The sequence below is a fragment of the Fusarium sambucinum genome, chromosome I (genome assembly GCF_050947815.1).
Source record: "Fusarium sambucinum isolate potato_lamoka chromosome I, whole genome shotgun sequence".
NCBI lineage: Eukaryota > Fungi > Ascomycota > Sordariomycetes > Hypocreales > Nectriaceae > Fusarium > Fusarium sambucinum.
In genome coordinates, this window is record NC_139294.1 from 8,901,833 (window position 1) to 8,921,914 (window position 20,082).

The following is a 20,082-nucleotide window of genomic DNA, read 5'->3' on the forward strand; positions in this document are numbered from 1 at the left end:
TACTATAGTTAATTAAAAAGCTAATTATTCTTTATATATTATTAAATTATTTAAATATCTTAATTAAATATATTATTACTTTAAGGTTTATAATTTAAAGCTTATACTTACCTAATTATATTTCCTCTAGGAATACCTTTTCCTCTATTAATAGTATAATACCTTAATCTAGCTTTTAATATAAGGTATTAAGATATTTTTCTTCCTTAAGGACCTATTTAATATAATCTAATTTAATAAAGTATAAAAAGACTAAAATTAAATAATTAAATTGCATTAATATAATAATAAGCTAATTACTATATATAGATTTTTCCTTATATATACTATTAACCTTAGTATTATAAAGTATATTTTACTTAAAGGTTAATTAATATAAATATTTAATATATTTATTATTACTATTTAATATAATTATTAACTTCTCCTTATTATTATACTAATTACTATTACTATAGGCCAGGGCCCTAGGGCTAATATCTATAAGGTTAAAGCCTGCCTAGTATAATATATTATTATATAAACTATTATTAACTAGCTTTCCTTATTATATAAGCAATAGAATAGAATAATATATATATTATATTACTTAAAATATTAATATTAATAATTTCCTTATTTTTATTATTATATTATAAAAGAGGGAGGATTTTTTACTATTTATTTAAAGCTTATATTCTAATATAAGGTTTAGTTTAATATTAAGCCCTATAGTATTACTATATTACTACTATTAAACTACTATTACCCTATATCTACTATTAAGTATATAGCTCCTTTTAAAGTATTAGCTACTATAAAGGAAATACCTTATTAAAATAGATTATATTAAATAAGTAATTTAAAAAGAAAAATATCTTAATACCTTATATTAAAAACTAAATTAAGATATTAAGCTAATAATAAAGATAAAGGTATTTCTATTAATAATATATTTAAGTAAATATATACTTTAAGTTATAAATTTAATATTAATAGTAATTATAATAGAAAAATTTAAATTATTTTAAGGAATATAATTAATAATTAGTATTTTAATTAATTATAATAATTAAAATAAATTTAATTAAAATAATAAGATTAATAGAGAATTTTTATATAAAGAATTTTTATATAAAGAATTTTTATATAAAGAATTTTTATATAAAGAATTTTTATATAGCTATATTAAGTTTAATAAGAAGCTTTAGGTTAAAGTAAAGGCTTTCTTATAAATTAATAAGTATTATAAAAGAATAGATTATATAATAATTACTTAAATAAATATAAAAAACAAATACCTTATAATAAGCAGTAATCTTAATAGTAATTTTAATAGTAAAAGGAAAAATATATAAATTATTTTATTTTACTATTTATATAATAAAAAAACTTAAATTTAAAATATAATTTAAAATTTTAATATTTTAATATAAGTTTAATAAGTTTATTTTTTTTACTTTATACTTTATAAAGCTTAAGTCTTCTTAAGGTTTTTCTTATAAATTTAAAATTAAAGGATTTATATAGATTAAAAACCTAATATATTAAACCTAAATATCTCTTAATAATTAACTTTTCTAATAAGATAACTAATATAACTTAAACTTTATAATAAGAGGGTAATAAAAGAAGCTTTTATATATATAGTAGCTTTTTCCTCTTATAACCTATTAAGTACCTTTAAACTTATTTAAATATTAAGCTAGCAGTTAATTAATCCCTAGTCTATCTATAGCTATATTATATAGCTAATTAATTTAAGTTTAATAATAGAATTTTAAAGTAATATATTATATAATTATATTAATTTCTATAGAATTAAGTTTTACCTCTAAGTTAACTTATAGTTTAATTTTCTTTATTTTTAATATAATCCCTTTAAATTAACCTTTACTTAGCTCTATTAGCCTTATTAACCCTATATATAGCTTCCCTTATAAGGCCTTTAATATAAATACTTTTCCTCAGTTTAAAATATAGTTTAAAATTTTAATATTTTAATATAAGTTTAATAATAGAATTTTAAAGTAATATATTATATAATTATATTAATTTCTATAGAGCTTTTACCTCTAGGTTAACCTATATTTTAACTTTCTTTATCCTTAATATAATTCCTTATTAACCTTTAATTAGCCTTATTAACCTTATTAACCCTATATATAGCTTTTATTATTTATAAGGCCTTTAATATAAATATATTTATTACTTTAGCTATTTTAATAGTATTTTTTATAATCTTATTTTTAATTAACTTAATAAAATTATTAAAGACCTTATTAACTTAAGCTATTTATAACCTAAGGTATTAATATTAGTCTTTATACTTATAGTTAAACTTAATTTTCTTAAAGAAAGTAACTTTATTATTATAAATATTAAGACTTTTTATAAGCCTTTTCTTAAAATCCCTTAAATATTTAAGCTTTTACTTAAGCCTTATTATTATCTAGCTTAACTTATAAGTTTAAAAATATATTATAAAGAATAAAAAGAGCTTATAGCTAAAGGCAATTAATTTAATAAGGCTATAATTATTATTATTATATTAAGTTTCTTAAAGGTATTTAACCTTATATTTTAGCTATTTTAAGCCTTTATTATTATTATTAAGTAAAATAATATTAATAATATCCTTTTTACTAAGGAAATAGCTATTAAAATAGTTATAAATATTATTATAAAGGCTTTTTCTTTTAAGAATAAAAGGTATAATATTATATAAGTCCTATAGATTAATTAGCTATATAATATAGCTAGTAGTAAATAGACTAAGGATTAATTAACTATATTTAAAGGTATTTAATAAGTTATAAGAAAAAGAAGCTATTATATATATAAAAGCTTTTTTTATTAATAATTTTATTAAGAAAGTTAATTATTAAGAGATATTTAAGTTTAATATATTAGGTTTTTAATTTATATAAATCCTTTAGTTTTAAATTTATAAGAAAAACCTTAAAAAGACTTAGGCTTTATAAAGTATAAAATTTACTATTAAAACTACTATTAAGATTACTATTTATTATAAAGTATTTTTTTTTATATATTTACTTAAGTAATTATTATATAATCTATTCTTTTATAATATTTATTAATCTATAGGAAAGCCTTTACTTTAACTTAAAGCTTCTTATTAAATTTAATATAGCTATATAAAAATTCTTTATATAAAAATTCTCTATATAAAAATTCTTTATTAACCTTATTATCTTAATTAAATTTATTTTAATTGCTATAATTAATTAAAATACTAATTATTAATTATATTCCTTAGAATAATTTAAACTTTTCTATTATAATTACTATTAATATTAAATTTATAACCTAAAGTATATATTTATTTAAATATATTATTAATAAAAATACTTTCTTTTTTATTATTAGCTTAATATTTTAATTTAGTTTTTAATATAAAGTATTAAAATATTCTTTTTCCTAGATTATTTATTTAATATAATTTATTTTAATAAAATATAAAAGAATTAAAACCTTATAGCTAAATTATATTAATATAATATTAAGCTTATTATTATATATAAATATAGAGTTTTTACATATATTATTAATTCTTATATTTTAAAGCTTTTTCTATTAAGAAGTTAATTAATATAACTTTTTAATATATTCTTTATTATTAGCTAATATAATAATTAGCTATTTTTTATTATTATATAGATTATTATTTCTATAGGTTAAAGTATTAAAGCTATTATCTCTAGGGTTTAAATTTACTTAATATAATATATTATTAAGACTATTATTAATTAGCTTTTTATATTATATAAGCAATTAAATAAAAAGACTTATATATTATATTATTTTAATTATTAGTATTAATAATTTTCTTATTTTTATTATTATATTATAAAAAAAAGGATTTTTTACTATTTATTTAAAGCTTTTATTTTAATATAAGGTTTTAATTTAATATTAAGCCTTATAATATTACTATATTATTACTATTAATTTATTATTACTTTATATTTACTATTAAATATATAGCTTTTTTTAAAGTATTAGCTATTATAAGGAAATTAAAATTAATAGTATATATTTTCTTTATAGTAATTAATACTTTAAAAAGAGCTATATATTTAATAGTAAATATAAAGTAATAGTAATTTAATAGTAATAATATAATAGCATTATAAGGCTTAATATTAAATTAAATCTTATATTAAAATAAATCTTATATTAAAATATAAGCTTTAAATAAATAGTAAAAAATCTTCCTTTTTTTATAATATAATAATAAAAATAAGGAAATTATTAATATTAATATTCTAAGTAATATAATATATAAGTTATTCTATTTTACTGCTTATCGGGCTTGGTTCACAACGCGTTCGATACTCCAAGCCATACAGCCTGATTGTTAACAGCGGGCACAACCGTACCGTCAACTAGTTGCGCCAATATTGACTTGGTTTATAAGGATATCTTGGATTGATCATGGTGTTTGAAGTGGTCAGTCGCTCTGGTGGGTCTCCTATGCTCGCGTTATATTGGACATCCGTACGTTCCATCGACATGCAGACCCGATTAGCTGCAGGGGCAACATGAGATCTGGAATCACTCCACACTCTACGATCTTAGGTGACAGGTGCAGAGATCCACATTGCATCCAGATATTTCATACTGTCTTACCCTATTCACATGCTACCAGGAATCGCATTTAAATAATCCGAACTATTGTACCAAGGGTAACATCGACTGCTGGCGTGCCAGTGGCTAGTCGACATCAACACGGTGTCTATCAGCGTACAGAAATATTCTATCCGCCCGGTACAGGTAACGGGTTTCTAGACGTTCAACTCAGAGCCTCGTTAGTATGGGGACCGAGTCACGACCGACTATAGCATGGACGTTGATAGACGAATTGTCGTACGCTTCTTATTAAACGATTTGCTCTAGACTTTTACATTTCTGGATATGAAAGTATGACACTGGCTAAACCACACCATATATAGAACGCTCACAGCCCTCGTTTGACCTCAAAAGAAGTCCCTCGTCCGTGCTCCTTTATCCAGGAGACCCTTTTTTTTTCGTCTTCAAGTCTCAAACTATACTCTTCCAAGCTAGCTGGGGTCGCTATACCGTTCCATGAACGGAATCAAAAGGCCATAATATTGTTATCAGAACGCCCAGGAAGGGATCCCGTTGACTACATCAAATTGTTGGGGCTGGTGACCCATGCCGGCAAATACCTCGGGCCCATGATGCTGCAGCGGTGACATACTGGCGAACGACTGGCTGTGCATTTGGACTGATGCTTTGAGATAAGGATTCAACATCTCCTCTGTCCCATCTGGTGAAGATCCATGTCCGGAGTGGAAGGGTTGTGGCCAGCCTGGGGAAGCTCCCTCGAACTCGGGTGTAGGCACACCCAACGACTCTGTGGGACTCGTGCCACTATGACACGAGCCGCGACGATATGGGCTTATAGTGTCGTTGTCAGGTTGAAAGTTAGAGGGACAGGCGAGTAGACCATCGACTGTCTTCTTAGCTTCGTTGGAGATATACTTCTGGATAAGAATGCAGTTGCAATCTGTATGCTGCAACAACTGAGTTTTGAGATGATATATTTCAGCAGTCAGGGAGTCAAAACACGATGAGAGATATCTGTTCTGGTCTTCCATGGCCTGTTCCTGAGAAGCAAGAGCAGATGCTTCATCCCGCTTTCGGAGGCGACATTTGGTAGCAGCTATTCTGTTGCGCTCAAGAATGCGCCGACGCCGGGGGTCCCTGGGGAGGTCGTCTTCATCGAGCTCTATGTCGTGCCGAGATTTGACTGAATCTTTGGATGCTCCCTTGGGCTTACGGCCGCGTCTCTTCGGCTTGGGAGATCTTACTATGATAGCTTGACCGCTTGCTTCATCGGAAGTGTTTATGCTCAGCTGGTGCGTGTCTCGGGACCGGGGTTGGCAAGCGGACTTTTGTTCGGCCTCGCAGCTTGGCACTATAGCAGCTGAGGGTGGAAAGCCGTTGACCATACTTGGTGTGGAGTTATAATGGGGAGGTTGCATGAGAGCGAAAGGTATTTCTTGCGGAAAGGGAGAGCCACCTATGGCCTCCTCAAAGAAGGACGGACCCTGAGCCTGACCGGGATAGGGTTGAAATCCGATATTTCCTCGACTCGTTGGTGATGGTGTTCTGTTGAAATAAGAAGAGGATGCCATCGTATACCCGGATGATGGGGTTGTGGGCATGATATTCATTGGGTTGCCAAATGGAATGTCCAATGTGTGAGGATAAGAGTGGACGAAGGCAGCCATGGAAAGAAACGTTCGTCTGCTCAATCGAACAGAATACAGCTGTTACTTATGGCGGATTGCTTGGGTGTGTCTTGGACTTGGCACAGTTGTAATGGGATCTTTGCCAATTAGAGTGCAGTTGGTATAAGTAGCCGCTGATACAGCCAAGAGGAGGAGCAGGGTTGTTGTTGGACACGATTGCTATGAGGCAAGGCAGAATGTAAAGTTTCGACACAGTTGGCGATTCGGAAATGGGGGTTCCTGCTGAATATATGACGGGCTCGCTTTGACCTGCTGGCAGCTAGTTCAGACCAGAACGAAGCAGTACCTTATCCCACCCCAAATACGCACGACAGTCTTCAGCCCAGTGCAGCTCTACCACAATATGACATCGGAACAATTAGACCAGGGCCAGACTCGATAAGCGGAGAAGGCACAGTCTAGGCCAGAACATGAGGGGAAATAGACTTTCGACCAGGTGGGATCACTCAAGCAATTGCCCACCATAACCACTCCCTCAAATCCTTGGAACATGAGATACCTTGAGTCTTACTGGTCCAGGCTCCTTTCGCATATTGCTCTTAGCTCGGTCTCTCTCGAAGGTGCCCAACCTTGCAACAGTTTCATGCAGTGGCTTTTGCACGCCTTGATGCCTACGAACGCGGAAGGCGGCCAACGAGGGAGTGTTTGAGATGCTCAGGACTACATTCCATCTCCTTGGTTTATTACTATAGGCGCACTTAACACCATATTGGCGTTTGCACAATGTTGTACCTGGAAACATATGGTGGCGTCTGAATTATCCTGCATCTGGCAAAGGGGATGTTGATGTTGCTCACGAGGCAAGACTCGGCTAGATCCCAACTGCCCTGGCCACCATCAAAGACCACGTTGATCTGCATATCCTGGGCTTTTCGAGCCCAGGATACGTCCCCAACAGATATTTACATCGGCATTTCCAAAAGGGCGCGGCAGAACAGCTTCAATGGAGCCGATGTGACATTGGAAGCTTCGGCATCGATACAGGCCAAGAGTCCAGAGTTTTTGGACAGCATCAAAACGAGCTGCGCAAACTGATTAGAGCTAAGGCTACACTTTTTACTGCAACGCACGAAGTAGGTTGCATTGTGTATGCGATGCGCAGCAAGCCGACAGCGGCCGAGCTCAAGCGCATCTGAAGTTGGTAAGCACAACTCGGCCGAAGAGACAAGATGTCGAGAAATGTGCACAACCGTAAGAAAAGCTTGACCCTGAACGACAATTGCAAGGGCCCCAGGTCCGGCTCATCTCTTCCTGCATCCGAGATGGATGGACATTGGAGCTAAGCCAGAGACTAAGCTCGGGCCCCATTGACCAGGAACTTCAAAACTCGAACCCAGGACAAGGGCCAGAAGGGCTAGCAAAACATCAACGTCTTTCTTGGCTGGTAGTACTGTGCAGTGCTAAAGACTTGCTAACCAGGACTAGAGGATCAGCAAGCTTTCCCAACGGCAAAGGTACATTAAAGAGGAGTAGTGAACCTCTCAACTCCGTACGGCATAGCGCAGGCGTTTATGTGGCTCAGTTCCATACGCACAAAAGTTGGATTGGAGGAATGGGCAATAGGTACTTCTTGCGCTCGTCAAGGCCTCCCCTTGGGTTAATATAATACTACGGGCATGGAATATCGGTGGACTATCCGACGAAAACATAACATCCAAATGGCGATTGACGTTCGCTCGATCACAACCAAGTGATCGAGATGAATGTGCGTTTCTGGTCGGTTCAGTATTGTACCTCAGTGGCGCCACCGTCCAGCAACACGGTGCATGCTTACATAGGGTGTATCGAGGCTACTCTTTAGCGATGACGCTTCGGACGCAGTTGGTTGAGACCTTGCTCCGCCGGCGAGCCACAAGAGTGAACATTTGCTGAGTTCCTGGTTCTGGGCGGCCGTTTTTTTCCCCATCCACAACGTGCCTCTAACGCCCCAATTATTAGACTGGAATCTTCCCTCGAGTGACTGCCATGGCTGATTTATGGCAGGCAGGTTGACTCCTGACGCGGCTTTGTTCGTACTGCGAACGTATCGCTCGGGTCTAGTTTGATGACCCAAGGGTCGAGGCTTACAAGAGCGTAAAGAAGACGAAGAAACCTCCAACACAAGGTCAAGCCAGCCGGTTCGCTCTCTTGCGCTGGCCCTCAACTCTTGCATCTCAGGTAGCCACAAGCTTCGATGGTCAGCCTGCAGCCATCTCCGATGCAACTTTCGGGTTTTGCTTCGTTGAGCCAGGTCTGCTCGCTTGCGGGCTGCAGCTCTACTTCAGCCGCTAGGTAGATACAGTACCCTTGCTAGACATGTACTACAGTCACTTGGCTCTGAGGTTGACAGCAGTTAAGCTAGCCTAGCTAGCCAGCCTCTTGGGTCCAAGCCCACTTCGTGTTCCCGGACCCTCTAGCGTCAGATCCCGTGGTTATACTTGTTTGGGACTAGAATGATGAGATTGGAGATTATGGTTTTCTTTGTTTTGCAGACGGAGAGGAACTACTCTTCAAAGCATGCAGCTGGCGGGGAGCTCCGATGAAGCCCAAGTTCACGAAGCCGCCAATAGCAGCTGAACATGAGACTTCACTACGTACTAACAAAGTGCAAATACAGTATCGCTGTCGATCAAGGTTGACATCTCCGCACACGGCTTCGCCATACCGTTCCAGTGATCCCCTCCGCCTCCTCCGCCTCCTCCGTCTCCTCCGTCTCCTCCAGATGTCCACCAACATGATCATTGCCAATTCTCAAATGCAAGTTCGTTGAACGCCGCCTCAGGACGCAACAACATGATAAGCTCCGCAATACATCGGAGACAAGTCGACAGCTGCATTCCTAAATAATAGTTTCGATTTGAAAGCAAAGCTAACCTGGTAGTCCAGAATCACGATGTGTGGCTCTTCAATACTTGACCCTAGATTACGCCGACTAGATTAGGATCGGGCGCAACGCCAAGACCGTTCCTATCACTACTCGTCTAAGATCGACATGTATCGCTTTAATATTCTCCGTTAAGGCAAACACGCATTGTTAGGCAGGTCCAAATTTCCCGAGTAGATCGCGATATCATGTATGCACGACTGAGCAAGATGAGACATGAAGACCACAAGCTGTTAGCATTACTCACCAGGCCTTCGAGATAACCGTTGGAGGTCTAGCCAATGTCTGTGTCACTTTCTCCTGCTGTTTGTTCTGTAAACAAAAACGACCTGTCACTGTGCTGCCCGTTGTCGGTTTCATCGCAGCCCTACGTAACGCATCGATGAGTCTGCCTTTGCCCAAAAAGGAATATGTCTTTTTGCTCAGACCAAGACCAACAGTCTTCTTGCAAGATCCCATCTCATCTCAGAGGATGTTTTAGGCCACTTCAGAAAGCAAACATAACATATCCGAATCTGCAAATTTGAAGCGAGGCGTCAAGAGACTACATACGCTAACAAGACGAAAGGACTCAACCGCTAAACACCTTGAAGCGCACGGTTCGCGTCCCGGGGAGATTAGCTTTGGTATCTGCATTCCCCAACGGTGTTCCTGGAGGGTGGCTCCTCATTGTCTCTGCAAAGACGGGATTTGGTATAATAACGAACCCCTCTCTACGACATGATTTGATGGGCTAGCAGGGCTGCTACACCAAAGGCCTCTCACCAATATGGAATGGTATCAACGGTCTCTCTCTTGTCTCTTGTCTCTTTTCTCTTATCAGCTTGATGAAACCGTTTCCTTTTGAGAATATTCACTACAGGACGCACATACAGTACAGGTCGCGTCATGGTTCGAACTAAGGGGTTGAAGTAATCTGTGACATGACAGTTTGATCTGATTGCGAAACGTGTCTTGGTCTCGGCCTCGGCGCCGCTCGCTCTGACATGGGCCAGGTTATCATTGTGCAGGATCCCATTATACCAGCAGATTGGCCAACTGATGAGACATGTCAACTCTAGGGAACGGTTGAGCTGGAATCATCTCTTGCAACTGCAACGCTTGAAGGAAGGGAAGTATTTCTCTGGTGCACACAAAAGTGCCTTTAGATAATGCTGTACCTGCCTCTTGAATTGCTCATTGATCTTGGCTACCCGTTATCGGTCCCTTGTGGAGTTATCCATCCGAGTTGGCTTGGTTACGGAGTTAATCAGCCAATTAATGCCCATGTGATGCTTCATATATGCATGACTTAGCTTTGGTGATTGATTCGATGCCTTGCATATCGTCTGTGATCTCACAACAAGACACATACTACCTTTCCCCTAGTAGATACTCATCACGATCACAAAATGGTGACAATAGAGTTTTTTTTAGGAGTTATTCTTTTTTAGTCATGGCCTTTTAGTTTGACGTCTTCACATGGTAAATGTTGACTGACATACCTCTGTGGCAGGTCTTACCTAATTGGGTAATTCTGAAGAGAGATTCAGGTCTAGATCTGACCGATTTAATGGTTCCGCGGCAACAAACTTGTGGCCGTTGGCTGAGGTGCATGCCAAAGGACTGCCAGACGGGGTTTTCCCAAGGTCAGACGAGGAGGACAACATGAACTAACGTTAGTTAGGTAGATAGTCTGAGGTGTAGTGCCGTGTCAGGTCACAAATGGTCTGATCGGAGACATTTGATAGAAAAGCCGGTTTCATTTTAGTGGTTGCACTAACAGCTAACGAACAATACTTTATTGTTATTAAAATCCATCCATCCATATCAAGGAAATAAGCCCAACTGGCATGCCTCCATTCATATTACGGTGCGCTTCGAGGTGAGAAAAGAGGTTTCTCGCGATAATGATAGCCGGGCCGAGGGAGTTGCCACTGCCGCTGTCTTTACCTTTATAGCTCAATCCAGACTTGACGTGGCTGGCTGGCTGGCACACGTTGAACCAAGCAACATCGGTTTGTATTGCCAACCGATCTCTAATAAAACTATTCGGAACCCTCCCACCAATCATGAGCTGGGCCACAAGTCCAAAGCGACGGGAACAGTACCCGGCGAATCCTCAACCTCAAGCAGATGAAAGGTTGTATCAACTAGAGATCAGCAACAGATCGCCCGGACTAGGAGGAGAATGAAACGGCGGGGTTAACTGCCGTTGATTCCATCATGCTCTTTTTTTCCGAGGAGGCCGGGAGTAAGAGGGGAAGTTTAGCTTTGACGATCTACAGTAGGGTCGGGAGGTAACAAAATGCCTCCGAATTACGTACGATCCAGTACAGTAAGAACCCGAAATTCAGTTATCGTTCACACAAGGATAGTGCCGCCATCACCGACATGGGTGGCTTGGACGTTGTTGCAGGCATACAGCCACTTCTTCAACCGGCACGTTTTATTGATTCTAATTTTGGTGTTGCAAAAATGGCTTTGACCACAAAACAAGCCATTCCCCACGCTCGGACAATAGAAATGGGTTAGACTGCCCTGTGTTTTGATTTCCTCAAGGATCACTTTCATGGGCTTCAGCCAATATACAGTCACTCTACGCCCGCGGAAACGCTTTGTCCGGAATTTCGAGACTAAAGGTTGGACTTTGAGTTAACAGGGAACCCAGTAGTAATTCTAACTCTAGATTAGAATCAGGGTTTTCACGTTGGTGAGAGCGCATAGACTAAAATCTCCGCTTCAGTTGATATTCAACTTGTCAAGTAGAATTATGTATTGGCCAAACTCGACTCATTTGAGCCAATGTGGTCAAAACAGACGACTCTTTAAGCATGCCAGCCCTGAATATCACTACGATTTCGCTCCTATTTACCTTGAAAAGAAAACCTCGGGTTCTTGTCTCTTAGGATATTGATTTCACACTCGAATCCTAGCCACATGTAGCCCAATCGATGCCTAAGATACTAAAGACAAGGTTTAGAGAGATCGTGATGATCCTTTTGAGCGGCCGCATCTAACGTTTGATCATGATGTTTTGGGAGAGGTCATCGGCAGCGACAGTGGCAGAACATTATCAAAAAACATTCGCTCTGGGGCTCACTTGTCACTCCTTGTCAATAACTAAAAACCACTTGATTTCGGGCCAGTCGTTAAGAGTCTTGCAGTAACGTGATATTAAACCATTCTCGAAATGTTTGTGATATAAGAAATATCGAGATCAAGGCGGTATAAAGAGGCCCGGTAATATTCATAACACTAGGTCCATACAATCACCGTCCCGTCATCTCCGACATTTTCTCCTGTTATTCATTCTTGTTATTACATGCTTTCTCTTGAGCCGTACTAGCACTGTATGGCTTATCATTAGAGTAGGACGATATCGTCTTCATAGGCTGGGACTTTGTTTACGGTTTCTATAACAATACAGCATATAGTTTGAAATGAATGACGCCATCAATATCGATCAATTGGCATTATCAAGTTTCTCTTTGGCACGGTAATATCTTCATCAAGACTGAATATATTTACAACGTTCAGATTTTACTCTCGATGATGGAATGCTGTACAAGAGTGGCTTGTTTGGCCGTGGTGTTACACTTAATCTTAGTTTCTCCATCATCCATCTATTGAACGGGTAGAGCATTTGTAAGTAAAACGGCCTGGCTAGAAGCTTACGGTGTAATCCATTGTTAATTAAAAACATCTGATGGCTTTCGTCACTGTAAATTACTCACCAAATGGACTGTCGTTGTGAGGATAAAAAGCCCCCTGTATGGATGAGTTGTAGGGTTGAGTAGACATATCCTCACAGCACAATAGAGCAGCGCTTCAGAGTTAGTATGCCCCCTTAATAAATAAACAAGTGTATATAATGAAAATGTCTGCAACGCTACTGAGCAGATTATATGCAGGGCAGTTGGTAATGTTTAAACCACTGGCATTGATGGTGGTATAGGTTAGGTGGGCAGGCAATCAGGATGGTTTCTTCACAATTGATTAGGAAGTAGAGCTACATGTTATATGTCTACTGCAACTGCCCAAGAGTTTTCTTCTTTCGATTATTCAATTATGGCAAGAGTGAAAGGTGAGGTGGATAATAGGATTGTGTGCATGTTGCATAACGATTCAATAACCGGGGAATCTTACCAAGAACGGTACTTCACTAACATTCACCTCTCCGGGACTAGCTACAAAAACCCAAGAGCGAAACTTTTTCCGATGCTTCGTGACGCCAAAGTTCCCAAGCCGATCCACTCGGGCAGAATTACCACGAGAGCGAGGCTTTAGCAGCGAGATGTTCGTTTTGGTGCCGGTCCTTTGAGACTAAAACCTTATCGAGGAGGCGATGTTGAAGAACTGTGAGCTCTAATACAGCATCGGGGAACCGAAAAGATTATGGGACGAATCTAAAATCAAGAAAAAGGACATACGAGTAGTCAAACTTCCCCAGATCGCGACTCGTTGACGTGGACGCACGTTTGGGGAAAAAGACGGCAAGCGAGACAACATCTGATGTATCTAGCTAGATTCTGACAGATGAGGATACAGGATGCTCAAAATTTTAAGCATGAGAGCCTCTAAATTAAGACTTCTTCGAATCTTCTTCCAACAGGTAGACGCATTTTCACCGCTAAACCTTGCCTTGTCTTGCCTTGTCTTGTCTTGTCTAGCACAAGCTTGGATCTCTTCCAAGAGCAGCTGACATTCGTCAGGTGATGCTATCGTCGACAGGGTAGGCTCAGGGGACCTCAGACAAAGATCTAAGCGAATATTCTGTAACCTCAAGGCAGGAGAACAGGAAGTCTTACCGGTCAGCCCCCGCGTGACGTAGAAGGAAATTAACAACATGGAGTAAACGTGGGATTTTGAGGTAAATATCTGTGAAATCTCCACTGCTCAAGCTATGATGCTATTCCGGGGTAACGTCAATTGCCATAAATAGCTATCTCCGGCGAAGCTAACTGTAGACAGAGAAGAACAGGACCTTACATGGTTGCTAGTGGCGATACATCGGCGGGTCTAACTCGATACGTGCAACTCAACTGGGAAATCTTGCCCGCCGAGATCCATCATTCTCCAGATCTCGACCAAGTCTGAACCACATTGAGACCAAGTCTACGAGAGTTGCAAAGCAAAACACCCACTCGGGTGACACATATTGGTCATGACCCAAGTTTGTACCTTCAATAATGCGGGGAAGATAAGAAAGAATAGAGGAAAGCGAGCGGGAAAGAGCAATGGTGTGCGGGCAAAGTGAAAACTTCGATATTGGATGAGATCAGGTTCCATACCTGATAGAGACGAATTTGACATCAACGACATCCTACATAAGACCGGCCTTGTCACCACTTCCAGATCCAATTCCTCAAGCTCACCGTTCTCTCATTCTCCCTATTTCATACTTGACCAACAACTCCAACCATCTTCAAGATATCGAACCTCTTCTATACAATAGTCTCTACTACCCTTGCCACTTTCACTTTCACTTACACGTTTTACAAACTTCACAATGGCCCCCAGTGCTGTCATTGACGACTTCTCCAGCCATGATGGCCAAGCTCTCGAGGCTCTCTCTGATAAGATTGACAATGTCAACGTGATCAAGTACGACGAATCCTCCAAGTACGACGAATCCTCCAAGTTCGACAAGGAGAAGGACAAGAACACCTTCCGCCAATACGCCGATGCCACCGACCGCGTCAAGAACTTCTACCGCGAACAACACCACAAGCAGACTGTCGCTTACAACCTTGCTGCCCGTAACCGCTTCTACAATTCTTCTCGTCCTCGCCCTGAGATGACCATTTGGGAGGCCATGGAGAAGCTCAACACGCTCGTTGACGAGTCCGACCCCGACACCTCCCTCTCCCAGATCCAGCATCTTCTCCAGTCCGCTGAAGCTATTCGCCGCGATGGCAAGCCTCGATGGATGCAGCTCACTGGTCTCATCCACGACCTTGGCAAGCTGATGCTTTTTTTCCCCGAGCTCGAGACTCAGGGACAATGGGACGTTGTTGGCGACACTTTCCCCGTTGGCTGTGCTTTCTCTGACAAGATCATCTACCCTGATACATTTACTGAGGGGAACCCTGATGCTGTCAACCCTGACTTCAACACCAAGTTCGGTATCTACTCTCCCAACTGTGGTCTTGACAACATCATGCTCTCTTGGGGTCATGACGAGTATCTCTATCACGTCGTCAAGGACCAGTCTACCCTCCCCGATGAGGCTCTTGCTATGATCCGCTACCACTCGTTCTACCCATGGCACCGAGAGGGTGCGTACCAGCACCTCATGTGTGACAAGGACTGGGAGATGCTCAAGGCTGTCAACGCCTTCAACCCCTATGACTTGTACTCCAAGAGTGACGGCGTCCCCGATGCTGAGAAGCTCAAGCCTTACTACATGGATCTCATTGCCGAGTACTTCCCTAACCCTGTCATCAAGTGGTAAGGGACGAAAAAAAAAGGAAGGAAAAAGAAACGAAATGATAGATACAAACGCGTAGACAATGGTTTAGTTTTGCAAGTTTTTGTCAGCAAGGGTTAATGACTGGGAGTTAAAGGGATAAAATTGGATTGTACAAACGAATTAATAAATTTTTGATTACCTATGATGGGAAAAGTTGATTACTACTTTGTTTCCGTGATATGCTATGGGTTTTATTATAAGACGTGTGCCTAGCAAAGAGCGCAACTTAGACTCGTGAAAGGAGGGGTTAGTGGTTTATAAATGCCTGAATCGTGTGCGCGTATAGTTTTAAAATGAAATTTCTGAGCTTGAATTTGTGGCATCTTGTCAAATATATGCCATTGGTTCGCAAATACTCATCGTAATTGACACTTGAAGCTATTCCCGGTCAAATAAAAAGTCCTGCGACAGATGCACACGTGTGGATGGATGGATCTTCATGTATTGATAAGCACGATAAGAAGAAAAAAAGTTCTGAACGATTTTCGAAACTTTAGCAAGCTAGACCGAAGGATGCTAGCGCTTAAATCTTATGGCCAATCAGACGCATGAGTACCACCAAACTGCCCCTCAGGCCCGCTAGAAATTTGGAGGAAAGCACTGAAGCAGAAAGATTATCTTGGGTCATCGCCATCTTTCTTCGACATACATCAACAGCCCATCACGACACCACAACCAGCTTTCACAATGAGCGCCTCTACAAAGAGAAAGCGCGACCAAGCAGAGGGGCCTGTACCAGCCGAAAACTCTACAAGCACCGAGGTTGAAAAGTCTACAAAGCCTGAGCAAAAACAGGCTGAAGAGACTTCTTTTGTCGATCTCGGCCTTGATCCTAGATTGCTACAGGCCATCGCCCAGCAAAAGTTCGCCAAGCCTACTCTCGTGCAGCGCAAGGCGATTCCTCTGGCTCTCAACGGACAGGATGTTCTCGCCAAAGCAGACTGTGGTTCCGGAAAGACCGCCGCATATGTTCTTCCTCTGTTGTCGAGCATTCTGAAGCGCAAAGCTGTATGCTTTACCTGCTACTCAAGATGAAGGCCCTTGCTAACTCAATGTGTCTCTAGACTGATTCCACTGCTTTCACGACCGCTCTTATCCTCGTCCCGACCCGTGAGCTTGCAGATCAGGTTTCGAAGGCGATTGAACAGTTTGCTTCGTTCTGCGCAAAGGATATTAGCACCGCCAAGTTAACCGATAAGGTCTCTAGCAAAGTCCAGCGCGCCCTTCTCTCCGTCTCCCCCGACATCGTCATCTCGACCCCGTCGACTGCCTGGCAAAATGTCAACTCTTCCGCACTATCAATTGACAGGCTCACCCATCTTATTCTTGACGAGGCGGATCTCGTTCTTTCTTACGGTTATAGCGAGGATCTTGAGAACTTATCACGATTAGTTCCCAAGGGTGTGCAGGTTATGATGATGAGCGCTACTCTTTCCGATGAGGTCGACACACTCAAGGGAATCTTCCGACGTGACCCTACCTTGTTGGATCTGAAGGAGAAGGAGGTCGAAGGCGAGGGTATTACTCAGTTTGTCGCCAAGTAAGCCATATGAACTGCAGTATATAAAGGAATGGTTGCTAACAAATCTCTAGGTGTGGTGAAGACGAGAAGTTCTTGCTTGCTTATGTCATCTTCAAGCTGAAGTTGATCAAGGGCAAGTGCATCATTTTTGTTAGCGATATCGACCGATGCTACCGTCTTAAGCTCTTCTTTGAGCAGTTTGGCATTCGCAGCTGTATCTTGAACTCAGAGCTGCCCCTGAACTCGCGAGTTCATGTTGTCGAGGAGTTCAATCGACATGTTTACGATATCATTATCGCCGCCGATGAGAAGAACGAGATGCTCGGAGATGACGAGCCTGCCGAAACTGCCGAGGCCGAGGACGACTCCAAGAAGAGTAACGAAGGCGACGACGCAGAGACAGAAGCGAAGCGACCAAAGAAGAAAGCCAGGAAGTCCAAGAGTGGTGATAAGGAATATGGCGTATCAAGAGGTATGTCATGCCCAGCGCTTGAGGCAACAATCCTACCTATGATGAGAATGCTAACAATACATTCACAGGTGTTGATTTCAAGAAGGTTTCCGCAGTCATCAACTTCGATCTTCCCTCCACAGCATCAGCCTATACACATAGAATAGGACGCACAGCGCGAGCTGGCCAGACTGGCATGGCTCTGTCCTTTGTGGTTCCTAAGGACCTGTACCGAAAACACATGCCTACATCTACACCGGCCTGTGAAAACGACGAGAAGATTATGGCTAGGATCGTTAGGCAACAAGCCAAGCGCGATAAGGAGGTGAAGCCATACAACTTCAACATGAAGCAAGTGGATCCTTTCCGGTACCGTATGAACGATGCCCTGCGTGCCGTTACCAAGGTTGCTATCCGAGAAGCCCGAACACGAGAGCTGCGACAAGAACTATTGAAGAGTGAGAAGCTTAAGCGGTAAGAACACGCCACACTGCCATTGTGCAGGGATTGTACTAATAAGTCTCAGATACTTCGAGGAGAACCCAACTGAACTTTCTCACCTTCGTCATGATGGCGAACTCCGAACTGCCAGACAACAGGCTCATTTGAAACACATACCCGAGTACCTCATGCCAAAGGACGGCAAGCAGGCTCTGACAGGAGACGTTGGTTTCGTGGCCATGCGAAAAGACAAAAAGGGCAAGGGTAAAAAGGGTCGAGGATTCAAGGTCGGCTCAAGGAAGCGAGATCCCCTCAAGACATTTAAGGCGAGGCGCAAGACAAAATAGACGGATGAGTAGCGTAATATAGCGATTCTACAGTTTTTTGATACCTTGAGCTTGGTTTAAGACCATCTATTTGTTCCTGACATTGGTGTTCTTGTGTCTTAAACTGAGCCCTGGACCTTGACGGTTGGCCTTATCGCCGACAACACCGACCTCATGTCCATCAAGCACCGATGCACGCGTCACTGTGGTTTCGTTGTACAAACCCAACTATGAATATTGTAGTATCGTATAAGTGCACGATACAATTTCAGTTTAGCTGGCTTAGTCATTCATGCATGATGATGGGGGCTTCGGAGACAAGCTTAACTTCGGTCCGCCAGTGGGGATTTCTTGTAGCTATTGTTGTGGTGCTAAGCCTGTCGTGCAGGAAAGTTAGGCTGTATTGTCTCAGTGGATAGTCCATGGAAAAGGAACCGGGGTTCTAAACAAGTATATAAAGACTGTGTTCTCTCAGCTATCAAGAAAGATGTTTCCAGAGTATCAAGCCTCAGTTGCCTTTTACACAACACTAGACTCAACTCTGCTTGTACACTACTAACCTGAACAGTCAGACCTACTACACGCATCTATAATCCATCATGGCCCCTCCCGCTCAACTGCCCCTTCGTCAACTTACAAAGAATGGGACCAAGATCCCAGCCATTGGCTTCGGTCTCATGGGTCTGAGCATCGCATATGGAGCAGCTGAGTATGCCCAAAGATTTCACTCATCCCAATGTCCTTCAGGCTAACACATCTAGGCCCGATGAAGAACGTCTCAAGGTCCTTGATCGTGCCTGGGAGCTCGGCTGTACCAATTGGGACACAGCTAACATCTATGGCGATAGCGAGGACCTTGTTGGGAAGTGGTTCAAGCTCCACCCCGAGCGTCGTCAGGACATCTTTCTCGCGACCAAGTTTGGAATCAAGATGTCCGATAAGGGCATTGTTACTGACTCGACTCCTGAACATGTGAGGGAGAGTATTGAGAAGAGTCTGAAGAGACTTGGCGTGGATCATGTTGATTTGTACTATATGCATCGCGCCAGGGAGGATGTGCCTATTGAGAAGACCGTTGAGGCTATGAAGCAGCTCGTTGAGTAAGTGGTTGAAGCCTCTCTGCCTCGTAAACAAATCAACAAAGGGTTCTGACGATTAAACAGCGAAGGAAAAGTCAAGTATTTGGGTTTGTCAGAGGTGTCCTCCTCAACCGTTCGTCGTGCCCACGCTATCCATCCTATCGCAGCAGTACAAGTCGAGTATAATCCTTGGACACTCGATATTGAGGGCCCTTCAGGAACACACATCCTCAAAACATGCAGAGAGCTTGACATCGCTGTGTTCGCTTACTCCCCCCTTGGTCGGGGTATTCTTACCGGCCGATTCCGTTCTGTCGACGACTTCGAAGAGGGTGACAGTCGACGAGGATTGGCTCGTTTCCAAGGGGATAATTTCAAGAAGAATCTGGAGATCGTGGATAAGTTCGACGAGATGGCAAAGAGCAAGGGATACACTTCCTCGCAGATGACATTGGCGTGGCTTCTAGATCAAAGTCCAAATGTCTTTGTGATTCCGGGCACCAAGAAGATAAAATATTTGGAGGAGAATGTAGGAGCGGCAAAGGTAACATTGAGTAAGGAAGAGGATCAGGAATTGCGACGATTGGTTGAAGACGCGGAGGTTGCAGGTGGCCGAGATGCTTTCTTTGGTAATTACATGGACACGCCTCCTCTGGAGAAGTGAG

The 20,082-nt window shown here is 40.7% G+C and overlaps 4 protein-coding genes across 4 annotated transcripts; 3 read left to right on the forward strand and 1 right to left on the reverse strand.

Moving 5' to 3' along the window:
• Nucleotides 1-5,120: 5,120 nt before the first annotated feature.
• Nucleotides 5,121-6,260, reverse strand: FSST1_005640 (uncharacterized protein; the record flags this gene model as incomplete). Its single annotated transcript, XM_083231936.1, has 1 exon — nucleotides 5,121-6,260. One exon carries the CDS (start codon nucleotides 6,258-6,260, stop codon nucleotides 5,121-5,123), a length of 1,140 nt encoding a protein of 379 aa, XP_083089070.1.
• Nucleotides 6,261-14,635: 8,375 nt separating this feature from the next.
• On the forward strand, nucleotides 14,636-15,580 carry FSST1_005641 (inositol oxygenase; the record flags this gene model as incomplete). The annotated part of the gene is made up of 1 exon (XM_083231938.1): nucleotides 14,636-15,580. One exon carries the CDS (start codon nucleotides 14,636-14,638, stop codon nucleotides 15,578-15,580), a length of 945 nt encoding a protein of 314 aa, XP_083089071.1.
• A 705-nt stretch (nucleotides 15,581-16,285) lies between these two features.
• FSST1_005642 (ATP-dependent DNA/RNA helicase) lies at nucleotides 16,286-18,359 on the forward strand (the record flags this gene model as incomplete). The annotated part of the gene is made up of 5 exons (XM_083231939.1): nucleotides 16,286-16,606; nucleotides 16,663-17,138; nucleotides 17,192-17,592; nucleotides 17,661-18,045; nucleotides 18,098-18,359. 5 exons carry the CDS (start codon nucleotides 16,286-16,288, stop codon nucleotides 18,357-18,359), a joined length of 1,845 nt encoding a protein of 614 aa, XP_083089072.1.
• A 578-nt stretch (nucleotides 18,360-18,937) lies between these two features.
• On the forward strand, nucleotides 18,938-20,081 carry FSST1_005643 (NADP-dependent oxidoreductase domain-containing protein; the record flags this gene model as incomplete). The annotated part of the gene is made up of 3 exons (XM_083231940.1): nucleotides 18,938-19,047; nucleotides 19,100-19,438; nucleotides 19,502-20,081. The coding sequence occupies 3 exons, from the start codon at nucleotides 18,938-18,940 to the stop codon at nucleotides 20,079-20,081; spliced, it is 1,029 nt and encodes a 342-aa protein (XP_083089073.1).
• Between the last annotated feature and the right edge of the window lies 1 nt (nucleotide 20,082).